This window comes from Hydra viridissima, unplaced genomic scaffold (assembly GCF_058129835.1).
Source record: "Hydra viridissima isolate aposymbiotic clone 2 unplaced genomic scaffold, HvirCarnegie_v1 scaffold_1, whole genome shotgun sequence".
Taxonomy (NCBI): Eukaryota; Metazoa; Cnidaria; class Hydrozoa; order Anthoathecata; family Hydridae; genus Hydra; species Hydra viridissima.
The window spans coordinates 17,548,575-17,570,742 of NW_028324300.1; the positions used below are offsets into that span (position 1 = coordinate 17,548,575).

The following is a 22,168-nucleotide window of genomic DNA, read 5'->3' on the forward strand; positions in this document are numbered from 1 at the left end:
TTTTTTGGTACCAACGCTGTCAAAGTGTATGATTTTGCAAAACGTTTTGGCCTATATTTTTATAACCAAACAAGATATATGCATGAAATTTTATACATTGACAGCCATTCTATATAGGTACAACAGCATTAAATTTCATAAAGTTCCAATGACCCATTTCAATTTTATAGCTTGTTTAGTAAATACTCGAAACAGTAAAAAAATTGGGAAATTTTCAACTTAAATATGATTTTTTTTTTCTCGGACGTAATAGATGGATTTCAAAACTCCCATTTCTGGACACCTACATGTGTCCACTATCACCTCATATAGTTGGCTTATTCGGGTTAGATAGAAGGGCACTATCCCCAAAAATATTAACAGTGTAGACTAAGGTTAGCCTGGAAACATAAACTCTAAAATAACGATATCTTTTGTAAAAAAAATGCTGAAAAACTTGCTTCAGCTTCTTTTATCTATAATTTAAACTTTATGATGTCAAAAATCCAACTTGACCAACATCCAATGGAGCAGACAAGATTCATAAAAATCAATGAACATTTTTAATGGGATCATAATAAATAGCCACAGCAGTATTGTCTTTGATTGAAATTGTTGAAAATAATTTTAGACACGTACCAAGATTTAATTCCATTTGATATTAAAATGCTGTATTCACTTTTGTTTTTTTTAATCATTATTTTTACAAATGGTACATTAATCTAGAAGCTTAGTTAAACGTCAAAAACGTAACTCAAAAGTCTTTTTTCCCAAAGATAAGTGAAACTTTCTCTATGAAGTGAAATCCTACCGAAATTTCTTAACTCTTTATTTAGCTCATTTCCTATAAATACTCGATAAACAAATTCTTATCATCATCATTAGATGTTCCTCTCTTTTAAAAACTATTCCAAGGGTCTTCTACAAGCATTTAAGATAAAGTCAAATAACAAAAATAAAGTTAAATAAAATAGGGAATAAAAACTTAGCTGAGTGTAAGTGAACATTTTTATTGTTTCAAACTCTTTCCCGATTATCCTGAGATTTTTATTTCTGTGCTAAAATTTAAGAACTGCCCATTCAATGAGTGATTAGCTGAATGGTTAAACATATTTTCCAATTTTTTTGAGAAAACAAAAAATTCAGTAATACACTTTAGTGGTATTTATTCGTGTACTTTTATTTAGATGCAAGTGGTCTATTGAAGGCTTATTACCTAAACACTTACGGGACAATTCACCGACATAAACAGAGCGAAAGAAAAGATCTCGAACTTCTCTTTAGTAACTTAAAGTTTGCCTCAGTAGAAAAAGCAGACATTAAGATACTTAATGATGACTTTAACGAATGGGAGTACTTTTGTCAAAATCAAAACAGTTATAGAACAATGAAATATGAAGAGATAGTCGATAAAAGCTCAGAGTTGATAATAATTTCAGGACCGAAAGGTGTTGGGAAAACAAACCTTCTGCAAAGTTTTCTTTTTTATTGGTCAAACGGACTACTTTGGCAAGATTTAAATTTTGTTTTTTATTTTGAGTTCAATAAACTGAACGAGCATCTAAATGCTTCAAACATGAAACAACTGGTAAAGAAGTTTTATAAAAACATTCTAAAAGGATATGAAATTTCTTCGTTAAAAGCAACAATGTTAATTATGGATGGATTAGATGAGTTCATTTACTTTGAACAGTTAATCAATCCCAAACTTTCAAATACCACTCCTATAACAAGAGCGCTACTGGAGGCTTTTCGTTTCGACACCTGCAGATGTGTTATTAGTGGGAATATAGCTGTTGCATATAGATACTGGAGCGCAGTTAAAGACTACAAAGATGCCGCAAGCATGCAAATTATGGGTCTTAACGTCAGTGGGACAAAGAGTTTCTTAGAAGATATACTGAGGAGTAAAACTCTGATTACTGACCTAGAAAAGTTATCTCGAAATGAGGCGGCTTTATTCTCTGTGTCACTTTATTTAAAAGCAGCCTGTTCAACGTTGCTAGCATTAAACATTGAGTCTGTTAAAACTATGACGGAACTGCAAATGCTGATTTTCCTTCATTTCGTGCATCAAAACAGCAAAAATAATGCTCCAATTTCACGTTTTATTCAAACAAATCAGCAGCATATTTTAAATGTCTGCAAAGTGGCCTTCACTCTTCTAACAACAGGAAAAATGAATCTTTCGCAAAGTGAGCTTGGCCTTATTTTAGATGAGAACGGCTTTGAACCGCTTGGTCTTGTAAAAAAATCGGTTGTAACTCATCAATATCATTTTGCCCATTTCATTTTAATGAGGTTTTGCGCCTCTATCCATCTTTTATTCAACGCTTGTATTTCTGATATTATTAATCACAAAAGATTGCACTGCTGCCTACCTTTTATTAGTGGTTTTGTACACCGTAATGAGAGAAACTTTTTGAGTTTAATTTGCGAACTAAGAGAACCGTCGTACCAACATGTTTTTTGGCTCAGAGACATCTGCGGTAAGACATATTCTTTCTTTCATTGGCAAGCTTATTTTTGACATTAAAGCATTTCTTTATGTATATTTTGTCAATTCATCTATATTAAAACATTAACGATGGTAGTAACCTTTATAAGTAAACTTTTGCGGAGCTGTCTTAAAGCTTTGTCAAGGAATGACAACGATGATTAGAAGATTAGGCTTTCTCTATTTAAAAAGATTGTTTTACCTTTCGTTTTACTTTACATCTTGGATAAATAATTTTTTTTTTTTTAGATTTAGAATGGGTGGATAATTGACATAGGAATTTAAAAAAAAATAAAAATTTTGGATTGCTATGCGGTTTTTGTTCAATCAATTCCAAAATAAATTACTAAGGTTTTAAAAATCAGGATAGCTATAATGATTTTTAAAAAAAAAAACGGTCATATATGATGGCGAAAATTTTTGGTTTTTCAGAAATTTTCATTTTAAGAAAGAATTTACCTTATTTTGACTAAAGTTGCTTTCGCACTGTTATTGTTAAAATCTTATTCTATATAAATATTGAAAGATACTATCTAATAATTGTTATAAAAACATTAGTAACTTTTCAAATGGTTTTATTCGGTTATAAAGATATTTGTTAAAGTTAACAAACGTCTTTTTAAAGAAATAATAACAGATAATTTAATAAGAAATAATAAGAAATTAATAAGAAATAATAACAAATAATTTATATCAAAAGAAACTATTTAGAAAAATACTTGAAAAACTATTTAGAAAAATATTTGGTAAAAGTATTTATATTTATAAATATATTTGTTAAAGTTAACTAACATTTGACATAAGTTGCAAAAAAAAAAAAAGTTTTTATATTCCGATTTAAACAGGACACAATGATCGCAAGCTCTTCATAGACTGTTTCTTTGAGGCCCAGGTTTCAATTGACGAGGATTTGAAAATAGCAATAAATAAGCAAATAGAATGGATTAAAGAGGAAGAAGATAAAAATATGGCTGTTCATAATTCAAAACATAAGTATTTTACAGAAAAAGTAGTTGAAGCAGGAATCCATTTCAAATGCATAAAAAACCAAACAGGTCATTCATCAAAAATCAAAACCTCGGAATCAGATTCCCAGAAATTATTAGTATCATACAAAGAGAAAAACCAAACTTCTATAATTAATATAGATCTAACTCTCAAGAGCGCAAAAATATTGTTTGCTAAATCACAATTCAGTAACGCCAAAAAACTGTTTCTACATGCAGAAAATAGACAAAAAGAAACTTTAGGAGAAAACCATTCTCATACAATAGCTTCTAAAAACTGGATTGCAAGTTGCTTATATGAAAAACAGCAATATGATAATGCTGAAAAGCTGTTCAGAGATGTAGAAATAATGCGAAAAGAAGTTTTAGGAAAAAAACATGCTGATACAATTACAGCTAAACACTGGATTGCAAAATGCTTATATCAAAAACAGCAATATGATAATGCTGAAAAGCAGTTTAGAATTGTAGAAATAATGCTAAAAGAAGTTTTAGGAGAAATACATGCTGATACAATTACTGCTAAAAACTGTATTGCAAGTTGCTTATATGAAAAGCAGCAATATGATAATGCTAAAAAGCTGTTTAAAAAAGTAGAGGAAATGCGAAAGAAAGTTTTAGGAGAAAAACACATTGCTACAATTACTGCTAAAAACTGTATTGCAAGATGCTTATATGAAAAACAGCAATATGATAAAGCTGAGAAGCTGTTTAAAGATGTAGAAATAATGCTAAAAGAAGTTTTAGGAGAAAGACATGCTGATACAATTACTGCTAAAAACTGGACTGCAAGTTGTTTATATGAAAACCAGCAATACGATAAGGCTGAAAAGCTGTTTAGAGATGTAGAAATAATGCGAAAAGAAACTTTAGGAGAAAAACATGCCGATACAATTACTGCTAAGGATTGGATTGCAAAGTGCTTATATGAAAAACAGCAATATGATAATGCTGAAAAGCTGTTTAGAGATGTAGAAATAATGCTAAAAGAAGGTTTAGGAGATAAACATGTTGATACAATCACTGCTAAAAATAGCATTGCAGGATGCTTATACAAAAAACAGCATTATGATAAAGCTGAAAATCTCTTTAGAAACGTAGAAATAATGCTAAAAGAAGTTTTAGGAGAAAAACATGTTGATACTATTTATGCTAAAAACTGTATTGCAAGATGCTTATTCAAAAAACAGCAATATAATTATGCTGAAAAACTGTTTAGAGTTATAGAAATAATGCTAAAAGAAGTTTTAGGAGAAAAACATGCTGATACAATAAATGCTAAAAGCTGGATTGCAGGTTGCTTATATAAAAAAAAAAAATATGTGATTGCTGAAATGCTGTTTAGAGATGTAGAAATAATGCGAAAAAAATCTTTAGGGGAAAAACATGCCGATACAATTACTGCTAAGAATTGTATTGCAAGTTGCTTATATGAAAAACAGCAATATGACAATGCTGAAAAGCTGTTTAGAGTTGTAGAAATAATGCGAAAAGAAGTTTTAGGTGAAAAACATGCTGATACTATTACTTCCAAAAACTGGATTGCAAGATGCTTTTATAAAAAGCAACAATATAATAATGCTGAAAAGCTATTTAGAGAGGTAAAAACAATGCGAAAAGAAGTATTAGGAGAAAAACATGTTGCTACATTTACTGCTAAGAACTGGATTGCAAGATGCTTATATGAAAAACAGCAATATGATAATGCTGAAATGCTGCTTAGAGCTATAGAACTAATGCAAAAGAAGTTTTAGGAGAAAAACATGTTGATACAATAAATGCTAACATCTGGATTGCAGCTTGGTTATATAAAAAAATATATATATATGAATGCTGAAAAGCTGTTTAGAGATGTAGAAATAGTGCTAAAAGAAGTTTTAGGAGATAAGAATGTTAATACAAATACTGCTGAAGAATTGATTGCAAGATGCTTATATAAAAAGTAGCAATAGGTTAATGTTGAAAAGCTGTTTAGAGTTGTAGAAATAATGCGAAAGGAAGTTTTTGGATGAAAACATGCTGATACTCTTTTAGTAAATGATCTGAATGAAAGATGTTTATTAAAAAAACAAGAAACCTAGAATCCTTGGAAATGCTCTCTGATTGAGATCATATTCAAAAGTTATTTTGAACTTTTTCTTTTCATTCTTGTTTCATGCTTAGAGATTAATTTGTAACATTGCTTTTTGAATGTGTTGCATATCGTTTTTGTCTAAATATTGGCTTGGTGTCAGTTATCAAAAGAATTAGGTAATAGCCATGATAAGGTGTGTTTAATGTAGAAAAGACTTCTAAAGATGTTATTGGAGGGGGATTTGGTGCGCATTAAATGGTTAAAGCTAGAATGCAGGCTGCTTTTCGTTAAAAAAATGAGTTGATTACATTGGAAAGCTCTTTTGGTTTAGAAAAAATGTTAAAAGTAATGTATGCAGGGATTTATGCAGTTTACGACTCTGCTTCGCAGAAATATTCCAAATGTTCCATAATGAGTTCGCATTTTCATTAAATTTATAAATGGTTAAGTTTTTGAGAGTTTGTTGTATTGAAAGATGACTATTTCTTTTTTGAAATTTGTATTTTAAGGAGCATATTAGTAATGGGATTGGATATTTTTTAAAAAAACTTAAGGTTTTCTTTGTAAAGAGGTTTTAATGTGAGTGGTGATGAAATATTAATTAAAGATATTTATTTAATATTTCTTTGTTTCTTTGGAATGGGGATTTAATGGGAGAGGTGATGAATTTTATGTTTATATATATTGAACTTTCATGAGCATTTAGGATTCCTTTGCCCATTCTTTTTGTTAAGTAGAAACTAATTTTATTAGATCTATTGACCTTAGTTTTGCTTAATTTTGCTTACCATTATTTATTGGATTCAATTTTTCACGATTTACTGCCACGCATGAAATTCGAATGGCTCATAATTTAATCTCATTTTCGAGCTCCTCCTTCCTCAAAGTTTATCTTCAAATAGTCAAAAAGGACAAAGCGTGCTGTTTATATGGTTATTCTCAGTGGCACAGCAAGGACCTCTCCCTCCGATAATCCGCCCCTAAAAAAAATTACTTTATAAAAATATATAAAAACAGTTACAAATTTTATTTAACAATCAAAATAAAACAAAACAAAAAAAAAAATAAAACATTAATTAAAAAAACTTAAACTCACAAACAAAAAAAATGGTGTGAACTTGATAAATAAAATACCTGCTCTGTTTTTGTGTCATCTCTAAAGAACAAACAAAAAAAAATTTTTTTTAAAATTTAAGATAAATACTTAAGTAATTCACTTAACCATTTTTATTGTTTGTTGCGTTTGTTAAAACTTTAAATTCTTTGTAATGTTGTTGTTTGTTATTTTATTTTTTAATTTTTAAAAAAATATTTATGCTTGTTGGTGTTATTATATATTAAATCTTAAATCTTAGTATTTTTACAACATTGTTAACCATATTTGGAGAAACTTTACTATAACACATGCTATTGTGAAGCTTTTTACGGTGGCTTGATAGCTCATTATAACCGTGTTTTGTACAATAAATCAATGGCCATTCTTGTAATTTAAACTTTTGAAGAACCAATTCGATGCTCCACTTTTATCAACCATATAGACTACCATTTAGCTTTGGTTATAGTTTGCGGTGAAAAAATACAGAAAATTCATTAAAAGAGTCATTTTTAAACAAAATGGCCAGGCTATGAACTCATGGCTAGTTTTAAACATATGTAAAAAGTGTGCTAGAAACTTATTCATAAGTTCACTTCAAACTAATTAGCAATCATTACTTTATGGTAAAAATTCAACTATTTTAAAAACTAAAATAACTATAAAAAAATGAATAAATCATATAAAAATTTGCCGTCGACACAGAGAAGATATTGAAAAAATAAAATTTTTTTCGGTCGAAATCAAAATTGAATAACTGAGAACTTTTTTTGAAAACTAACAAGTTTAGCAAATTAGATTACTTTTCATAATGCCAGTTTCAACAGTTGTCGCCTTTATCAAAGAATGAATAATACTGTAGTTTATAACTAGGTCATCCAAAACGTTTATGTATACATGAGTTGAATTCGCAATGAAGTATTTTCTCATTTTTGCTTTCATTTTACGAGTCCATCATTCTATTTTCATCTATTTTTCCATTTTTTCTGCTTTCAAGGTATTTAAAGATTAGCATTTTAGTCGATTAAAAACTATCCATGAAATGTACTAAGTTTAGCTAAGTCTCTACAAATTTAGAGATGTGTAATTTGATTACAAAAATGACTTGCATGTGAATTTAACTAAAATAACATATTCTTTCAGGGTCGTAAACGGACATTTTTATAATCAATTGTTAAGCAATTTTATTTATTGACGAATTTTAAATTGATCAAAGCATATGGATATGTTTAAATACTAATTGTAAATTGTTTACAAATAAGAAGTGCACACTAGGTTTAATGTAAACTGTGATTTCTAACTTTTTTGAAAAATGGATTTACACCACTTTCAAAATAAACGGTCTAAATTTATTTAGTTGTGTGCATTTAACGTTTCAAAGACAATTTCCTTTTTTAACGAAACATGTACCAAGCGGATATCAAAAAATTAATAACTGATGTATAATTTACGTTTGCTTTATACTAATCTTATTAATTAAAGTTCCTGTTATAAAAAATATAAAAAGAATTTAGCTTTACTTTTTCGTCAATTTAAAGCATGATGAAGTGGTATTATTTTGTGTCAGTAACTAAAAACGTATTGTTTTGAACTTAGTAATGTCGAGGAAAATAGTTCTGCCTAACACTGATATCACCTATGTCAGTAGTTAATTTCTGAAATAATGTTAAATAATTGGTAAATTATTTTACCTCAGCATTTTATTTATTTTAATTTTACAGATGGTTTAATATTTTTAATTTGAAGGCGTTTTTCTAAGAGAGTATTAGTTAAAGTTTTGCAACTTTAAATTGTGGAAAACAGCCACTATAAAATAACAGACCGACCATAACCCGTATTACGGGTTGCTTTTTGCTAGTTTTAATAATTAGACAATAGTTACTTCTCGGGGAAATGATTGAGTCCGCTTCTTCCGAGATAATTAATAGTTTCACACATAGTTCAGCACCATATTTTTTACTTTTTCTAAGCTCGCCTACACATTTTTCGTAATCATATACTTAGATATACTTGGATTTTTTTCAAAGTAGATTTTTCTTTTTTGGTTGGAAATATTCTGGTTTCACAAAAACACTGGTTTCCTTTGGATTTCGTTTTTCATATGCTTTTTTAATCAGTTTTTTCAGTAATTGTAGATTATTTTTAAATATCAATATTTTTCACATTCTTTACTTTTTTACTAACATCATCTAACCACTTATCCAGACAATAACATTTGCTACGAACAAAATGTACGATTTCAGGTGATTTGGTTCTCATGATGTTCTGGCAGGTGGTGAATGCGGTGATATTCAGCTCATTTGCACTCGTTCAACTCAAAGTGACTCTTACTTTCGACAACATCACGTCAATTGTCTCTTTCGTGGTCCTATACCATAAAGGATTTGCTTCGCACATTCCAATCACAAACGCCAGTCGTATTGCCTTATCTGGCAATCTTGTCAGACACGTCAAGCGTTTCAAATCCGCCAATAATGCATCCACTTGTTTATCATCGTACATTTTTCTGCTTGACAAACAACTCATATGCTTGGTTCGCTACAACCAAGTTGCGGCATCTGACGTATCATCTTATTTTTTAAAGACGTCCGAATATTTCTAGGTGACTCCATCACGCTCGGTTAGCTTGTAGCTTTCTCACAAAAAACACAGCGTTGCATGTGTAAATCTTTACTTAAAAAAAGACCCCTCTACAAAAGTTCGTATTCAATATATACATACCAAAAATACCTGAAATATTTTCATAAAAATCCGCTCAAACAAAATTTACAGGTTTTCATGGAAAACTACGTCAATTTTCACTTTACGTAATTGCTTCCGCGTAATGTAAGTACAGTGAAGCGAATAGGTCTGTACAACAATCATCTATTAAATTAAACAACTCAGTCTTTCTATGTTTTGAACAACCAGTCAGGCCTAAAGTCTTTTCAACACTTCGTACCCCTTTTACGGTTGAATTTTTTAACTAAGAAAGGATTACTTTTACTTGTTTCAGAAATTGTAAAACCATTCTTAAAAAAAACTCCATTGTAATTTATCAGTGCTTTTATGTTCGATAAAGTTTCCTTTCATAGATCAAATGAAATTTCTAAGTACTGTTAATGTCAGCTGCATATTTTTTATTCCATACACGACCATCCCAAAACATGTTACTAGATTCTTTACCTTTTAAATGAGAAGCTTTGTGTAAATTAGAAAAATTAATTTCTGCACCAGTTTCAACAGGTTTCAATGAGTACGAGCTTGGATTTTTTCTTGCTTTACTAAACCGTTGAAAAGATATTCATTTAATGGATTTTTTTGATCATCAGACTTATTTTCTCAAAAATTATAAAAATTTTTAACTTTAAGCAAGAATATTATTATTTTTTTTAATGTGACCAACATTTGATCTCAAATATCGTCTTTAACTTTTCTAGCCACACCACTTTCTTGTTAATAAAAAAGTTTTTATCAAAATATCAATCAGTGAAAAGCAATATATTTAACTTTGTTGATATTTTTGGGAGAATTGAAAATTAAAAACAAAGATCGGAAAAAACGCATACAAGATGACCTGTCAACTCTTCTTATAAATAAATGATAATGCGAAAAGAATTAAGTTAAAAACAACAGTTAAGAGAAAACGTACACACGGAGACATATTCAGCCTGTCATATAAATAAACTTAAAGCGGAAAGAAGAAGAACAAAAGACGTAAACGCTAAGACTCGATAAAGCGAAATAGCGATGAACGATAAAGCGAAATAGCGATAAACGATAAAGCGAAAAGAAGGTTAAAATCAACGACAGGAGGGAAGACTTATACACAATGATTCATCAACTTATCACGTAAGAAAATGATAAATTGGAAAAAAGTGAAGTTAAAAACACCTGGGAAAAGACCTAAACACAAAGACTCATCAACCTGCTATGTAAAAAAATGATTACAAGGCATCGCCACGGAAAACAACCAAATGCTTAAAAAAAATGAGTTTTACGAGAGAGGGAAGACGGAGTTTTAAAAAAAAGTAAGAGAGAGATTATAAGAAAGTTTTTAACGATTAAACCTTACCTATTCCTTTCCAAACTATACCCAAACCTTCACTTTCTTAACAAGTACACGCCATCAACCTCGATCCCAACCTCCATATAACCTTCAACATAAACCTAGAACCCACACCTCCCAATCAATAATCCCTTACCATCATCACACAGACAAACATTAAAAACGCCGTCCTCACATTACGCTTAATTAATCAGATTTTTCAGCGAAAAAAATCATATTGATGCTTTGCATAATGGTGTTTATCTCTAGTACATTAATCTAAATTTTTCTCCATCAGACCGATATTTTACAAGTCTGTCACTAATAACACCTATAAAGGCCTATGTATTTGCTCGAATATTTGGTGAAAAGTAGCATCTCACATGAATATTAGTTGACTACATTTATGTAAGGGCTACAAAGATAACTGCATGGAGCACAAAAACAGGGTAAATGTCAAAAATTAGTCTGAATGAAATAGAGTGTTTATAAACACGTCCAGTTCTTTGTCGTGAAAAATTAATATCATAGTCAATAGCAGGATATCCAATTGATATCAATGTGACGTATACGTTTGTCAATTTCACATTATCAAAAACAGCTGGACTCTGAAGCTGATCATTATCTTTAACCATTTGGGATCGAAATAAATCTAGGTTCTTCTGGCGATCAGTTTACAGAGAGTCTTCAAGTAATGAAAAAGTACTTAATGAGTCCTGGGATAGCAGAATAGAGCTGAAATGAAAAACCTCAAGCAGCAACCATTTAAAAGTTGAAATACACCCAAAAAATAAACAATTCAATAACAGTAAAAAATAACAGTAAAGCCTATCATAAAATAGCAAAAAACCGTTACTACTAGGTTTTGCCGATTCTGGGCCATTTAAATTTTCGGCCATTCGCGAAGCACGAATTTTTTTCTCCGTTGATGAATCATAATTGAGGCATAAATTTCTCACGCTCGTGCATGTTATTTTTTCTCGTTCAGGATGGAGGAAAGAAAATTTTCATGAGGCAGAGAAATCATTCATTCTCATGATGTGTGCGTCTCAATCTTGGATTTCTTCTTTTGATGTATTCATCCATTTCTCTTTTGTCCTGATGGATATTTTTAAAATTTCTCTTTCTTTCCATACGAGTTGTCTTAAAACTTTCCCATCTTTGCACAGTGGGCCAGTAGGTGGACAAAATGGGAAAAATTTTAGTTGTCTAATCTTGAGAACCTATTTAATTTTAGTATCTACATATATTAGGAGAAATCTATTGATAATTTATTTATATTAAATCCCTTAGCTACCAGGACTCTAAGCATTTAAATATTGAGATAAAATAAAAAAAAAAAAAAATTATAAATAAGTAATTCACGGTGACATCAACGTTGTGTTATATTTCAATTACATCTACGTTTTTGAAACAAAAAATTAGTACATGTTATTCTAGAGTATTTAGAGATAAGAAAAACCAATGTGTGAAATAAATTTGTCATAGCATGTTATCTCAGTTATACTTTGAAAATCACAGATTAAAAATAAAAATTTCTTAAGAAACTTATTTTTTGCCGCACAATAACTAATAATTACCACAATTTGCCATGTGTTGTCTTATATTTATTTGAGCTATATGATGCTTCAATCGAGTTTTAATTGATTGCTCGTCCTCTTAAATCCCCGTTCAGATTTTATGTATGTTTTAACTTGGTTGCTATGGTACTAAATTTTGCATAGCAACAACTCATTTTTACATTAACGTTGTTTTAACAGTATTTTACTTGCGCTAAATACACAATATTGGGGGTATGTATTAAAATGAGATTCAGAATTCTTATGAGGTTAACTTTTTTTGGTTACTATGGATACCTTACTTTGCATAACATAGCAACAACATATTTTCGGTAGTTGTTAGTAATTTAATTACTAACACTGACAGTAATTTAATTACTTTTAATTTTAATTACTAACACTTGTAGTAACTTAATTACTAACAAGTATTAGTAGTCCAGGTGGCATATATATTATAACATTTTACTTTTAAATACAAAATACTTGTTACAATAATTATTTAGATATGGTTTTGTTAAACTTAGACATTCATAATTTTCTCCAAAAAACAATCTTAGTATTTCAAAACAAAATATTACTGAAGATATATTAAAATTTATTCAGCCAAAATTTGCTGATTTTAAAGACGTTGATTTTAGACATGCTGTTCAACGATTTGTTTACTTGTATAAAAAAAAGTGGAAATCTGCAAACTATACTGTGAAAAATTTTGATAAGAAGTTTGTGAACTGGCTTAATGAATATTTAATTGTCAGAAAAAAAGACAATGAACCAACTGCAAGTAGACGTGGTCGAAAACCAGTTGCATTTGATAATAGTTCTAATAAAACTAAAAAACGGCGTGTATCTTGTTTAATTGAATCTCATTCATCCAATGAATTATTTTTTGCTGCTAATAAAAAATTTAGAGATGAATCTGTTGTTATTGCTGCCAAGAATGTTTTAAATATATCAAATACAGATAAAGCAACTAAATATTCAGCAGACGAAGCACTGACTTTAATAATTGATGCAAGTCTGACAAAGGCTTGCTATCAATTGATTAGAAGAGGAGCCTTGGAGAAAGAATACAACATCTACTTCGCTTACAATGATGCCAGAGATGCAAAATTGAAATGTTATCCTGCAAACATAATAGTGGAGGACTATTCAGCTTCAGTTCCTTTAAAAGATTTAATGACTCATGCTTTGCAAAGAATCTGCGCAGTTCAGGAACCTGTGCTAAGGCACTTGATATTGAACGACAAAGCAACAAAAACAATGACACTAACGTGTAAGGCTGGTTTTGATGGTGCTACTGGCCAAAGCATTTATAAACAAGTTTTATCAGAACCCGACATTAACAGAGATTTAAAGCGTGAAGAATCATTATTTATTACTTGTCTTGTCCCATTGGATTTGATTGGATTTAACAACAACAACGAAAAGGTGCCTATTTGGAGAAATCAAAAGTCGTCCTCCACAGCCTATTGTAGACCCATAAGATCTGCATACAAAATGGAATCCAAGGAATCTGTGATTGAAGAAGATCAGTACATTAAAAGTGAGATAGAAAGCTTGGGTATTTTATTAGAGATTTGCGGATCTTCTATTGAAGTGAATTATATTATTGAACTTACAATGATTGAAGGGAAGGTTCAAACAATATTATCTGAAAAAAATAACTCATACCAATGCTGTTCAGTGTGTGGTGTATAAAAAAAAATATGAATAGTCTTGATATCCTTAATATAGATTATACTAACAGAGAGTTCAAATATGGTCTTTCCAGTCTTCATGCATGGATTCGATTTTTTGAGATGTTATTGCACATTGCATATAAAAAAGAAACAAGAAAGTGGCAAGCAAGATCTAAAGAACACAAAGAAAAGGCATCTGTAGCTAAACAAAAGATTCAGACTGATTTTATGAACAAGATGGGACTTGTTGTTGATTTCCCTAAAAGTGGTGGTTCTGGAACAAGTAATGATGGCAATACCTCAAGGCGTGCTTTTGCAGCATATGAACAAACAGCTGAAATTCTGGGTATTGACCAAAACCTTATATTCAGATTTTACATTATCTTGGTAACGCTCTCTTCAGGATATGAAATAGACTGCTTAAAGTTCAAGGATTATTGTTTTGACACTTTTAGACTATATGTGTCCCTTTATCCATGGTATTACATGGCTCAATCAGTTCACAAAGTATTGATACATGGACATGACATAATTAAAAGCCTTACATTACCCATCGGACTTATGTCAGAGGAAGCTCAAGAGGCTAGAAATAAAGACTTTAAATCTTATCGCGAAAATTTCAGCCGAAAAACATCCAGAAAAGCAACAAATACTGATTTTATCAATAGACTCCTAGTTTCCAGTGATCCTGTTATTTCATTATTGCGTAAATTAACATCACACCAAACAAATCATAAAGCATTTCCTTCAGATGTTTTACAATTACTTAAACAATCTTCAAACGATATTATTGTTTTATAATTTTTTGATGTAATTTAAAATTGATAACGTTTTCTTGCACTATTTTTTGCTTTTATTATTCCTAAAACATTATTTACCTAAATACTCAATTTTTATTCAATATAGGTGGGTCAAAAATCCGATAAGATATTCAAATATCAATTTACCACTTTGTAACTAAGGAAAGTATCCGGTAACTAAGCAATATAAGTATCCATAACAACTAAATTTAAAAAATTATCACTTTTGTAAGAAGTGTGATCTCATATTGGTACTCATGCCAAATTTAGTGAATATAGCACTTCTAAAATATCTGCAGATAACAAAAGTAGGTTGTTGCTAAGCAAAATAAAGGTATCCATAGCAACGAAATAAAAAAATATTACCTTCATAAAAAGCGCAGACATTATATTAGTACTCATACTAATTTTAGTGAATATAGCTCTAATATTAAATTAGTTATGAATTTCATCCAGTAAAAGTGCATTCTGGCCCACCGTGCTTTGGTGCGGACGACATGAATTTCCATTTTGTTTGTTTCAGGGTTAAACTTTTCAATGGAGTAAGTTTCTCGAACGGGTTAATTTATTTTTAGCAAGAAATTATTTATTTAAGTCATTTTACAAAATATTTTTCATGAGTGCGCTGATCATGCGTGCGCTGAAGCGCTGAGCCTAAGCGTAATAAAAGACCTGTCCGAGGTGCAGATAAAAGCTTCCGGATTGACTGACTTGCGCGTCACCGGAGTTGAGTGTGACGACTAGCCTTCTTCCTGTCCGAACGCTGGGCATGGAACCTGCTTCTCTAAAATTTCTGTAAAAGGAGATGGTGGTGGTGGAGCCTATGGAAGCGGTGGATTGATACAACAGTCCCATCGACTTGTTGCTGAACGAGGTTATGTTTGATCCGTCCCACGTGGACAAGTAAAAATCTTCTAATCCAGATGAGGAGAAAATGCGTTTGCTGTCACAATCATACCCAGGAAAGTAAGTGTAATTGTTTCCATCATATGACGTCCAAGGACTGATTACAGTTCCATTTCCAGGAGGAACTGAATTTCCATCATACATTCTCATTCTGGATTCCCACCAGTTTCCAGAGGCGCCAACAATGTGCGCTCTGATGTATTTCGGAAAAAATCCATTTCCCTTACCTGCAGAGTTGACCAGGATGTATTCGTTTGCGTAAGTCGTCCTGAGATACCTTAACGTCCTCGAGTATAATTTAAAGAATGAAATGAGCGGTGGGATTGTGGTAAATGTGGTGATAAAAGGCTGAATCCAGTACGTCACTGGTGAAGCTGTTTTGTTCCCCAATTGTATGGTAATGCTTGTTCTGAAAGGCATGTCAAGTGTGAGATATCCTCCCAAGGAAGTGGTGATGTATACGTTGCATCTTTGTAAAGAGTTGGCGTAAAACGGTCCGCAGCGGTCGCAAGCGAGGGCGGTGCTGTCCGTACTTATTCCTTCTGTGGTTTCTGAATAAGTCCCCACGCCAATTTCACCGTCTGCATATATTCGAATAAAAACGTTTCCAGGAACGCTTAATCTACCTGTGACGGTTCCATTAACAGCCAACCACAATCTTCTTAGAACTCCAGGTAGCAGCATCAGGCAATCCAGCGGCCACAGTTTGTGATTTTAAACCTAAGCTTGAAAAGCTTGAATTTGGAACCAATCCGAAAAAGTTGGATTTTTGTGTTGAAACGACCACGTAGCTTTTCGTCGCCCCATCTGGCACGTTTGTGGGATCAAGCATATTTGTTAACTTGTGCGAATTCAAATCAAGGTCAGACATTCCAATACCACGCGAATGAGTTTCCACATAATTTTTAGTGGCAGAGTCTGAGGACAATGTGGATTCAGCGAGATTGGTGAGTTTGTGTGACGTCATGTTAATATCTGTGTAAACGATATTGGAGTAAGCGACTTTGGTGTCCACATATGCTTTCGTGGCAGCGTCATGCAGACTGGTGGGTTCATTTACGTTGATCAACTTGTGAGAAATCAAATCCAAGTCTCCAGTGATGGTTCTCGACCCGTCTGTTTTTATGCGCATGCTCGAGTTTACAGCGACTTAATTTTTCTTGGCGGCGTCGTGCAAGAATGAAGATTTGTTCACATTAATCAATTTATGAAAGTTTAAACCAAGGTCTTCAATTCCAACTACCGTTCCAGCCCCACCTGACGAATGACTGTCGACATATTTTTTTTTGGCGGCGTTATGCGAGTTTGTCGGTTCGGCAAGGTTGATGATTTTGTTTGAGTTAAAACCCAAGTCTGAAGTGATGTTGCTGGTTCCATCCGTTCTTATAAAAACGTTGCTGGTGAGGTCTGTTGAAAGAGTGTCAAAATAAACGCTGAATTCGTTTCTGTTAAATTTGTCAATTTTTTTTTTTTATATGCGCTCGATTTTATTTTTATTTAGACGTAAAGACACATGTGCCCGTAATAAAAAGTGTTTCCAAACTGAACCCTTTTGCTGTTGTAAAAGACTCGGTTTTTCAAGTAGTCAACGAGTTCCACAAGTGAAGGTTGGGCGTAAGAGTCAAAGCTGAGTTTTTCATCCCCGTCTTTGTGCCAGCAAACCCAATGAAATCCATTCGTGCTGGAGTCTCCCGTGTTGACGATCCCGCATTCTTTTTTACTTACCTTTTTTGGAAGATCGTCTCTAACAAAAACACCCTTAAAGTTTTTTATTTTTATTTCTTTCGCCGCCTCGATCAACTGAAACTTTGACAAAGGTTCGTTCGGCAAGATGATTCCTTCGACATTTATGAATTTGTTGCTCCTTTTTGGGAATGCTTTGTTTTTTTAAACTCTTGAATTATTCCAGAATTGTTTGCAAAAAACGTAAAAATCTCCTGTAATGCCCATAAGACAAAGTGTGTATTCCATCTTCAAAGATGATTCCTTCATCGTCGTCAGCGCTCAGCTCGGCTATGTTTATTTTCTCTGTGTATACTTCATGTAAATGGGATCTGATCACGCTTAATTTACTTACCTATTCTTTTTTACTCACCAAGCATTTTTTGTAATCTTCATGCGTATAGCATTTTATAACCACATTTCTTTTCACCTCTTTGCATCTTTTGTATTTTTTTTCATTGAGTTTGTACGAATACAATTTTAACCGGAGTCCAACTAACTCTTCAATCTGTTTTCCTAAGGTCTCATCCTTAAACATCCCAAGACCTTGAAACTGAAACTCTTAACGGCGGGATGGTCTTTTTCAAAGTCACTAGTGTCGAATTTGCTCTCCAAATCCTTAGAAATGTCTTTGTAAAAATCATTCGTCTTGATTTCGTAAACCAAAGAGTCCGTGTCCGTCAGCAGCAAGTTTGCACGGTTTGAATACATTTTTCTGATGTAATCATAATGAAATTCAAACATCAAAGTTTTGCTCAAATTCAAGATGCACATTCCCAAATAAATCGGTTCTTCATAAACCTGCTTTGTTCTTTTCATGTGAACCGCGATCAAGTTTTCATCGAATATCGTGTGTCGGTTGTAATAGGGTTTTGAGGATAATTTCACGGCTTCTTCTCTTTTGGTCAACAGTCTCACGCCCACTCGCTTTTTGATATTTTCCATGGTTTTTCCAAACACCGAATTGTTCATCAGCTTGAAAAAATCCTTCTCAAAGTCGTTTGTTGCTTTTGTTTTTAAATTTGTGTAGAGATGTATTCTTTCAACTAATCTCGCTCTTCAAACTTTAAGCCTCTGTTCACTCTTTTAATTTTTAATCCCAACCGCTCATACAATTTGAGATTCTCGCAGTGAAGGACATAATTCTTCTTGTTGTTCAAGTTTGGCACGAGTTTGTCCACTTTGTCAATCGTCATAATTTCAGGCGTCAGAGAGTAATCGTTTTGCTCTTCATGAAGACTTTCATTATAATCCAAATCCACTTCCAAAATCCACGGCATTGATTTCCAATCTGAGAGCTCATTTTCACTCATCCATTTAAACCCGTGTGTGGGAAGAGGTTTGCTCATCGTCATCTTGAACGCGGCGTCCAGTGCCAATCAATGAGACGTAAAATACCGCGCAGGGTCGAGTTTGTAATTGTTAATGCAAACGTCTCTGAAATTCTCAAACACATCGGCAAGCATCATCAGTAATTGCCTATCATCATCATCAGTAATTGCATCATCAGTAATCAAGCATCATCAGTAATTGCCAATTTTCTCGCATTGATTTTTGGTCAGAGTTTTGGACAAGGCGTCTAAACTGGAAGCCATGATTCTGAAACTGTCGATAAGTCTCAACTCTCGCTTCACCTCAATCATCTTACCTTCTTTTTCAAGCTCTCCCACTTTAATTTCTTTTAAAAAGCTGATACATTTCTCCTTATTGTTGGGGATGCAGGTTAACTTTCCACCTGATAATTTCACGATGAACAAGTGGCTGTCGTACCCAGATTTATTGTGAAAGACAACATGAAAAAATTTTGAAATTTTATATTTCGCATTGCAACTGTTGTGAGCGGCACCTCTGTACTTTCCTGTCAGGTGGCAGTGGTCGCGCACTTTGTCATTTCCGAGATCTTCTTCGCAAACGTGACACACTTTTTCCGAGTTGAATTCTTTTCAATCCTCATCGGTCATAACCATCTTTTTTGGAAATTTTGTCATCTCGTAAACCTCCTTGATGTCTTCCAATTACTCCACAAATATTTTGACGACGTCATCTGTTTTGCTTGACGCAGTAAACGTCACCGGATTTTTTTTACAAATGGTTTCGTCGAAGCATTGATGAAATAACAAAATGAGCTTGGTTTGTGCTTTTGGAACTGCTTGATGTAAGACTGGTTGGGGTCAGGGACGCACGTGTAAATCGGTGTGATAAAACTTTCAAAGTCGGCATACACCACAAAAGAGACTCTCATCGACCTTTCTTTGTGGGTAAACCGCATGAACGAATTCTTTTCAGGAAGCTCAATTTTGACAGAGCTGTGCTCCCGGCTATAAGTCATGTGCTTGACCAACGCTTCCTCGCTGCTCATTTTCTGCAGCCAATTTCTGCAGTAAAGCGATATGTGTTGATATGATGATGCTTGGGAGGATATGAGTCGACTAAAACTTTTAATCAAGCAATAATGCGAAGTCTCCTCATTTAAAATGAGCATCAAATCAATTTTATGCTTTCGATCGACATATTTGGATATTCTCAAATGGTAGATGGACTTGTTTTCACATCCAAAAACGTGGACGCCAATGTCTTGATTGTTTTTCTCAAATGTGTTGATTTGATGAAGTGATACTGGAAATTTCATTCCTTCCCAATTCAACTCTTTCAACTTTTCAATCAACTGTTTGTCGATTCTATAACCATGTTCGTCCTTTATGTTCAAAGCTCTCGAGACGCACCATTTAAAGCATTCATCCTCTTTGTTGACCATGTTGATGATTGTCTTTTTGGTCAACAGAAAAGGATCGAGTGGAATGTGAGACCTCGCGCTGATGGAATTGTAATCAAACATGTTAATGTCCATCCTCAAGATGGTAGAAACTCTGCAATTCGATCCCATCATGTTGTATTTAACCATGTTTTTTAGGATGGCTTCTTTGGTTCTGTCGTGAAATTCTCTCAAATCCGTCGCCAACAAAACAATTGCAGAGTTGGACGTAAATGGAACAATTCGAGTTACAACCTCTCCAGTGGTGATGCTGGTGCACTTCATCTCGCACGTGAGGACAAAGTACACTTTTTTTTTTTTATTTTTTCTCAGGATTTTTATCGCTCCCTCTCTCGCCAGGTTTAAAAAAGAAGAGGCGTCATGCAGCTCGTTGTCAACTTGATGTTAAAATTGTTTGGCGACTCAATTTACCGTATGCTTCGTCAGTTTAAACTCAATCGGATTTTGTGTCTTGTCGAATACGATCAATTTGAGAGACTCTATTCTTTTTTTTGATTTAGCTTCCTGCATATCTCACGTTTTTCTTCACCACCTGTGGAACATATGGATCAATCGCTTCAAGCACATTGTTATATCTGTTGACGATGGGCGACGAAACGTTTCTTGCAGCCTCAGTCAACCTTGAAAATAATTTAGGAACCAACACAGGTGACGAATCTGGAACTGGCTCGTCAAAGGTATGTCGTGACGGTCTCGGAGTAGGAACAGGTCTTTCACGATCTGTCGGCTCTCGAGCAATAGGGCGCGGAGCAGGAAACCGGCCTTTGAACAACCGGACGCGGAGCAGGAACAGGACGCAGAGCAGATGTAGGTGTGTCTGAATGACTGTGCGCTCTCACGAGATTGGCATTTCGCATTTTGGAATAATTTTTCACTTTTTGGACTTTGGCAATTTCTCGCAATTCTTTGACAGTTTTGTTTTCCATTTTTATCAAAGAAATCTATTTATTTAACTCATTTCAATTTTTAAACTTTTTCTTGTTAAAAATTTTTTTTTAATTTTCCATCCAAGACGATTGTGCATTATGCAAAAAAACCGACTCTTATTCCGACTCATCTTCTGAAAAAATAGTATATGACTCGGCTGATTCATCAATTTTAATCAGAAAGTATTACGGCTCCTCTTCCGACATCTTTTTCAACTCTTCTTTCGACTCTTCATTCAACTCTTCTTTTAACTCTTCTTTCAACATTTTTTTCAACTCCTCATCCGACTCTTCTTCCAACTCCTCGTCCAACTCTTCATCCAACTCTCCTTCCAACTCTTCATCCGACTCTTCTTCAAACTCTTCTCCCGTCTCATATCCTGAATCTTCATCCGACTCCTCATCCAACTCTTTATCCAACTTTTCATCCGACTCCTCATCCGACTCCTCTTCAAACTTCTCATCCGATTCATCATCCGACTCCTCATCCAACTCTTCTTCAAACTCCTCTTCAAACTCTTCTTCTAACTCTTCTTCAAACTCCTCGTTAAACTCTTCTTCAAACTCTTCTTCAAACTCCTTTTCTGAAAAAATAATTTTCGATTTGCCTAATTCATCAAGCAGATAGTATTCCATTTTTTCATTTGACAAGATTTTATTTAACTCATTTCATTTTTTTAACTTTTCTTGTTTAAAAATTTTTAAATCTCTTTTTGAGTCTGTTAATTTCTCGGAATTTAAAATTTCAATCTTTATTCAGTTTTTGTCCACTTTAACATCTCGACTCTCCAAATAATTCCATCCATGTCCCGTCTCTCTCATCGCTTTGTAAATTGATCCATATTCAACCACCTCTCCAGTTTCAACATTGGTCAGTCTTACCGTCACGGGTTTTTTTCTGATCAACCTAAGTCTCTCGTACTTTGGGCCGATTGATTTTTTTTTGTTTCTTATTTTTCCCATCTTTTTTCGGTCGACCCACCGGCCTGTCTTCTTTCGTGTTTTCCGAAAGCGAATCTTTATTGATCAGATTGTTCTCAACCGCAATCATCATCAACGTCATCAAATTGTTCGACGTTTTTGAAACGCCGTTTTCTCTCAGCAATTTTTTCAGATGCTTTTTTGT

The 22,168-nt window shown here is 33.0% G+C and overlaps 1 protein-coding gene and 1 long non-coding RNA gene across 4 annotated transcripts in view; both read left to right on the plus strand.

Moving 5' to 3' along the window:
* The window catches only part of LOC149893658 (uncharacterized), a 111,326-nt gene extending 105,278 nt beyond the window's left edge, over positions 1 to 6,048 (plus strand). For 2 of the 3 annotated variants that reach the window (XM_090091520.1, XM_090091526.1), the window contains exons 3-4: positions 1,167 to 2,468; positions 3,322 to 6,048. In XM_090091520.1, coding sequence (XP_089947646.1) covers positions 1,167 to 2,468; positions 3,322 to 5,237 — 3,218 coding nt within the window. In that variant the 3' untranslated portion in view covers positions 5,238 to 6,048. The remainder of the gene's footprint in view (positions 1 to 1,166; positions 2,469 to 3,321) is intronic. The other variant, XM_090091534.1, reaches the window with a different exon arrangement.
* LOC149893660 (uncharacterized) overlaps positions 1 to 22,168 on the plus strand; it is a 148,964-nt gene that overhangs the window by 96,395 nt on the left and 30,401 nt on the right. The window lies entirely within an intron of this gene.